General features: G+C 24.4%; 1 protein-coding gene across 1 annotated transcript; it reads right to left on the bottom strand.

The window, feature by feature from the left end:
• Window positions 1-360: 360 nt before the first annotated feature.
• On the bottom strand, window positions 361-5,616 carry LOC150025460 (transcription factor ILI5-like). Its single transcript, XM_090294411.1, has 2 exons — window positions 5,373-5,616; window positions 361-685 (listed from the first exon to the last, which is right to left on the bottom strand). The coding sequence occupies exons 1-2, from the start codon at window positions 5,481-5,483 to the stop codon at window positions 527-529; spliced, it is 270 nt and encodes an 89-aa protein (XP_090150537.1). The 5' UTR covers window positions 5,484-5,616; the 3' UTR covers window positions 361-526.
• Between the last annotated feature and the right edge of the window lie 2,051 nt (window positions 5,617-7,667).

Here is a 7,667-nt window from a genome sequence, read left to right as displayed (position 1 = left end):
AGGTCGAACTACCGACTTAAAACACTCAATAATCTCTATCTTTGTTAAACAAATGTTAGACTCGATAGAAAAAGTTGGTATAAAAACTTAAAGAGAGAAAAAATATTGATGAAGATACAAATTAAGATATTACAATCTACCAGAATTGACCTAGTAATAGTGGTTAAGATAGTAACAAAGTTCTAGGTTTTGACTTGGTTGTGATCATTACACCGAAAGAAAAGTTACAATGATGATTACGATTTGTTATTCAACACCAAGTTGATTTTGTGTTTTGTTGGCATTCAAATATATATATATATATATATATATATATATATATATATATATATATGCATAGAGATAAATGGAAAGAAAAGATAATGATTTTCCATGAAACGTGATGCATGGACATAATGAAAGCAATTTATTGAAACAAGATGATAAGTTGTTATTTGAAGCTTAGGAAGGCTCCATGATGACAACGTTAGAGTGGGAATAAACATAAGGAAGACATGGAGTTGACTGTAGAAAAGGAAGCATGTTGTTAACATTGTTGCAAAATGTTTTGTAAAATTTGTCTATCAATGTCATTGATATCCACAGAATCCATGAGCTCTGAAAGTCTCTCACTGAGTTGTTCCACCTCTTCCTGTAATCTTCTAATGTGACAACATGTTTCTTTCAAGATCTTCGAGGCTGATTGCTGCCCAACAAAACACATATAAACTTATCACTGTTTTCTATCGCTGAATTCAAGTGGGAGTTCAAAATACTATACTTAGTTTAATCTTCATTTGGCTCAATTATATAATTTTGCAATCAATTAGAAGCTGACTTAAAACCTTAATTAGGGTTTCTTCAAGTTCTTTTTATAGGGTAACTTCGTTATTGTTCACCAAGACAGTGGTATTGTTCACCAACATAACTCAGTCACCTTGCAAGGCACTGGGTTTCTAACCAGAAATAAAAGAAAACAATCAATTAATTCTAAACTGAAACTGAAATGGTTGGAGGAAGGTTTAATTTTGATATATTATTAGTGTAAAATAATAGTAAATTTTAAAGATCACCGTAAGAAAATAATTAAATAAAAATCAATTTTAAAGAGATAAAATAATTAATTGTTATATTAACTAAATTAGATACTATTTTAGAAACTAAAAAAATTATTGATATATGAAATAGTTTTTATTATTAATAAAATTTATACACTAGTTTTTAAATTGATATCTAATTAACTACCAAAATTTTAACTTTTAATTACTTTAGATTTTAAAGTTAGTAAATATAACTTTGATAACTAATTAAATATTAATTTATAAATTAATTTATAAATTTTATTAATCATAGAAACTACTCTAGTGATTTATAAGTTTTTTAGTTTCTAAAATAATATATACCTAATTTAGACAAAATAGTGACTAATTATTTGTGTTTTTTAGTTTCTAAAATAATATATACCTAATTTAGACAAAATAGTGACTAATTATTTGTGTCTCTAAAATTGGTTTTTGTTTTGTGATTTTCTTTTATGGATGATTTTTACTAATTATTACGAAAATCAATAACTTTATAATTAAATGAAATACATGAAAAAAAATTCATATATGACTACGTTGTACTTAAGTTTTATTTTTTAGAAGAAAAAAAAACATGTTTTTAGCTTTAGTTTCTAACCATAGTCTCTTTAATAATATGTAGTCCTCTTGTTTATAAAATTTATATGTACCTGTACCTAGATATTCATAAACAAAAATCAGTAGTTAAAAGTAGAGATTTTGTTTTTTTCAATGAGAATCTTATCTTGCTAATACCTAAAGATCAAATCAAAATATTTGTTTATTTAGAAACTAAAACCAAATATTTTTATATTTATATATGGAAAGAAACATATTTAACTATTTAAATTCTTTTTTCAAAAATATGGTATTCGGTTTCTGACTTTTGTATTAAGGCTTCATATTTAACAAAGTTTGGTTGTAATATGTTTTATCATAAGCATTACTTTTTAGGGTTTAATTTTGTTATATTATCAATGTATAATTTGTACACTATAAATTGATTATAAATATTTTATATATATATATATATATATATATATTTTAAAATAGTTATTGTAAAGAATCCTTTTTTATTATAATTGAATGACCAAATAATAAATATTTTTATACAAGTCCATTATTGTAAGTTGCATACATCAATTTTGTGACAAAGTTTAAATAGATAAGTTAAAGTCAAATTATAACACTTATTTTTAAATGATTAAGTAGAGACAGTTGGATTATTAGTTATAGTTTTTTTATATGGAAGAATGAAATTATTATAATTGACAAAATTTGATTTCTAGTAAAAGTTTCAACACACTACTTAAATTTTATTTTTAAAAGGATTGCTTGTCTAAAAGATAGTATTTTGAGACTTTATTTAACCATTTATTTAATAATTTTGTATAATATGGATTTCAGTTATGACTTTATATCAAAGTTTTTTTTAACAGATATAGATATAACAAAATGGTATACACAAGTTTAATACTTTAGTATTATTTATACGTAGCTATTAAACATAATGAAACTTATTTACGCTAAGTATAATTATACTAATCACTCCTGCAACTATTTAAATACACAGATATATTTTTTAAACTACACTTGCCCTTTCAAAACTTTCTTATATTGCCTTTATATGGAAAACCATGTTTAATTTTTTTTAAATAAAAATATTAATATTTAATAAACATTGCCGATCAAAAAAAAAATTAACATGTAATAATATATGTAAAATAATAAGAAAAAATGTATGATTTAGTAAAATATAACATAAATATAAATAATATTATCGACTTTAAAAAACTTAGTATTTATCCCTCTATAGTAATGACTAAATACTCGTAGGTGAAAAAGTGACCTTGATCTATCAACAGTAATTTGAGGGAGCCTCGTAATACAGTAAGAAATTACAAAATAATTTTAAAAATAATTATTGTAAAATCCAATAACTTTAAATATATATATATATATATATAATTTATAATTTTGTAACCATAATCATAATTTTAATTAGGCAATGATATAATTTTTATGTATTCTGTTATATATACAATGATATAAATAATAATTAAAATTAAACTCATTTCAACCTACCTTTGGATTAATTTAGAAAATGTGAAAAGGCATAACCATTATGTCAACTTATTAAATTATTTTAATCACTTATTTAGTTTTTATAATTGTATAAATTCCCTTTTTAATTTTTATACTTAAAATATTTCATTTTAGTTTATCCATATATTATTTTAATTCTTTTTATTTTATATATATTTTAATTTTTTAGTGCTACACAGTTTAAACTCATAAGAATTAAAATATCTGATAAATAATATATATATATATAATGATTAAAGTAAATAATTTGTACACTAAAAATCATTAAAGAGTAATTAATTATTGTATTATATAAACTAGAAATACTGAAAGGGTTATTAAATTAATATAATATAAAAGAAACCAGGGTAGAAATTGAATCTAAATTGTGTGAAAGTAAGTAACTTTTTCTAGCCGATAAAAAAAAGTAACTTTTTCTATGTTATTTTGTCTTTTCTATTTTATTATATAATGTAAGAAAAGAAAATAAAAAGACTACAGCCAAATAAACACGAGTAAAGGCTACCCTATAGCATCAGCTACCAACAAAAAAGGTCCATGCCCTCGGGAACTTCTTAAAAAACTAGGGTAACTTTTTCTTTAAATTAAAATATAATTCATCTTATTATAGTCTCTCATTTGTATTATGGAAAAAACTTGCATACAATCTTAGTCTATTTTTTTTTTATAGGATTTGAAGTCTTTGAAAATATGTAGTATCCAATTGAAATTCAAATCCTAATTTAAGAAGAAAACTCAAAATATTGGATATAGGTTCTGTTTTTTTTTTTTGTAAGAAAAAAACCGCATTGCATATCATATTTATTGTCTTTCATAAAATTTATTCTAGTTACTAGTTTATAAAATTTTATAACACATTTTTAAAAGTAAAGAAATTTTTTTTTCTTTTAGAAAATTACTCTATTATTATAAAGGAGAGTTTTACTTGATAGTGTAAAATAGGTTTACATTAATATAAACTAACATGGTAAGTTTGTTACTTTGTACAATAATTATTTTAAAGCCACATCAACAGTAATTTTTTTTTATTAGATTTACACCCTCATTTCATAGCTAAACTCATGCAAAAATTATAAAAAAAAAACACTTTTTTTAGTTAAGTCAATTATTTTTTCAAAGGCTAAGTGACAAGTGACAGCTTTAAGACTGTGACTAAGCATAAAATATAATATTGGTTGCATATAATTACATAATGAGTAAACAGAAATCCTACATTCACCCTCCAAATTGTAGGCATTCAGCAAACTAAAAGTAAAACAAAACCCAAAATCAAACCATTGCTCCTACACCATAAGGTCTTTCTGTAAACTTCTCATAAAGAGAAAAAAAAGAAACTTTTCTTCAAAATATATATAAGTTCATTTATAAAAAAATTTATCGAATGACATTCTTAAAAAAGATTATTTTTAACACAAACAAACTAATTTTAGTTTTTAAATAATTTGAGCTTACCATCATGGTTAACAATATCCAATCCCCAAGTTAAAACTAAATTTGAGAGGCTGAACATAGAGAAATCTCACGTGTTGAAGTCCGAACCTATTACCAACCAACTAAAATGCTGCAAAATATGCAGTTTATTGGTCTGTTTTGGTTTTACAAATTCTGCAGCTTATTAGAGAACTTGTTGAATGTGTTTTTCTGGTATAAGGGTTTTGACATTTCTAAATGTCTCCTTGCAAGGGACAAATAGCAATCCCAATGATATTAAAACAGATTTAACCTTAGTTTTATATAAAAACCTTACGAAAGGAGCCTTTAATGAATATTAATTTATTTAAACTTTACAATAGAATAAATTAACATAAATATGGTTTTAGTGCAACACAGTAGAGACATATATCTTTAGGGTTTAGAGTGTTCGATACCTTTTTCTACCCACCTGTTTTGTTTTTTTTCTGGAAGCAGGTTTGGAATGTATGTTTGGCCAGGAATCCTTTTTTAATAAACGTTTTTTTTAAATTTAATTTATTTTTTATAAATAAAATAAGGTAGAAACATATGCTTTTGGTGGCTCACTAGTCATATCATAACTTTTCTTTACAAAAGATTGAAATATCTCTTACATATTTCCTTTAATTTATTTATTTTTCCTCGACAAAAAAGAAGAAGAAGACATATGTGTAACCCAGTGGAACTGATGTAGAAGTGACAACGTTTGAACAGTATGCATGAGACATAAGAAAAAGGAAAATGGAGCAGAAGATAAGTTGGAGGAGGACATACCCTTGAGTTGTCTCTTTGGTTGATTTGGGGAAGAAGTAGTTGCAACCTAGACACGAGGTCATTAATCTCATTCTGAGACAACTTTGATGCCCTTGACCTTCTTCCCGACATGACTATGTTGTAGCTACAGCTCTTGATGTTTTATTGCTTTCTCGTGCTCACTTTTGGATCTTGCTTGACGTGTGTGTTGGGAATCTGGAACCATGAGGCTCTTTAAATAGAGGGTGATCCAGAGGTTCTGTTCCAGTTCCCATCAACCTTATTCAATGCACTGGTTAATTCGAATAACACCAGTCTTCACAACCGTTAATCAGGAAAATGATTGACACAACAACATAGATGCATATACACATCTAGTCAAAGATAAGACAGAGAAAACAAAAGACAAAAGTATGGTTAGTAATTTTCCTTTTGAAAAATGTCAGATAGAAAAAACGGGATTTTCATCATGGGGTTATTTTTTTACTTTTTATTAAAATGGGGTTTGTTTAAAAAAAATTACAAATTTAAACAAGTCGTATCAATTCAGCACGACTTCATATGCACAAATCGTCCCAATTAGACACGACTCTGCCATGTCATACTGAAGTCATGCCAACTTGGCACGAATTCTGCCACATCATAATTTTTAATTTTTTTTATATTTTATTATTTATATTGGATAGTAAGTTTTTTTTATCAGCAAAGAATAAAGTAAATTAAAACGGGATATAAATTAACACTCTTAGAAAGTTATGTATTAAATTAGTTTTTAAAATTACATAACTTACTACCCAATATATAAACAATAAAATTTTAAAAAAAATTATGACGTGACAGAAGTCGTGTCAAGTTGGCACGACTTCAGTATAACATGGTAGATGTCGTGTCAAGTTGGCACGACTTCAGTATGACAGGACAGAAGTCGTGCCATGGCAGAGTCGTGTCAAATTGGAACGATTTGTGCATATGAAGTCGTGCCAAATTGACACGACTTGCCTGTAATTTTTTTTAAACAGATCCCATTTTGTTAAAAAACAAAAAAAATAACCCTATGATAAAAATCCTAGAAAAAACTATATATATCATCAGAAATAGTTAACAGGTAAAGAAAAAATAAATAAATCCGATAACTTGATCTACATATATAATGTACAAAAATGATTATGCTTACATATGTTTTTGTTCTTTATTATATTACAGTCATTAAGGTTTTTTAATGGTTTTTGGTACCTAACAAATGTTGTTTTATGATTTTAGTTAATGCATTTTTCTAGTTCTAATAAAATTTTAACTTTTGGATACCCTTACACTAAAAAAATGTATTTTAATCTTTAGTATTTAAGAAACATGAAGTATATATTTTACAATAGGTGATTGAGATGTTATCAGTGAATGATAACAGATGCTAATTAAAACCGTAAAAAAAATTTATAAATACGAAAATTATAAAAAGTAAAAACATATTTAATTCATACTTTTTGTTCTTTCTTGATGTTTGAGTTGTTTGAATCAAGCCTCCTTTATCACACATTTCAGCAGTACTTGCATGGCCCACAATTACTGTGTAACTTAATTACTGCCGTAGAGCCTAACAAACCCTTATAATTTGATGTCAATTGAGTGTAACTTATTAGACTTTTTTTTTCTCATATATTATTTACTTTTATTTTTATTTTCTCATTCAACATCATTTTATTTTTATTTCTTTATTTAATATTATTTTTTCTTATGATTTTTTTTGTATTTCAAAAAAAAAACTCTATTAGAATATGGTTTCTAGGAATAGTATTTTTAGAATTTTTTATTTATTTATCTAAAGTGAATGAAAAAGAAAAAAAATATAAAATAGAATAAAAATAATTTAAGAATCAATAAAATAAAAATTAAAAATGAATTAATAAATTAAAAATAATTGATAATTTTAATTTTGATGTATTAAAAAAATAAATATATTTAATGTTAAAATAGTTAGAAATATAATTATTGAAGAAAGAAATGAGTTTTTACAAAATAAAAGTTAAAAATTAAAAATGTTTAGTTTAAAATTTAATGTTTTTCTAAGAATGAAGAAAATAAAAAATTAAACCCTACAAACATAAAAGTTGAATCTATAAACTTAAATTAGTATTTATTTTTATTATTATTGATTATGTAATCATGTTAATTTCATATAAAAAAATATAATACATAATTATAAAAAACCGAAGTCAAATAATATTAATTATTAATGGACACACAAATAATATTGAAATGAGAAATTGAAATTGTTTATTAATAACAAATGTCGGTAAGGTTCTTGTTTTGGCTGATAAT

The sequence above is a fragment of the Phaseolus vulgaris genome, chromosome 8, assembly GCF_051622355.1.
Source record: "Phaseolus vulgaris cultivar YP4 chromosome 8, ASM5162235v1, whole genome shotgun sequence".
In the NCBI taxonomy this organism is placed as follows: Eukaryota; Viridiplantae; Streptophyta; class Magnoliopsida; order Fabales; family Fabaceae; genus Phaseolus; species Phaseolus vulgaris.
This window is presented reverse-complemented; position numbering and strand designations above follow the sequence as displayed.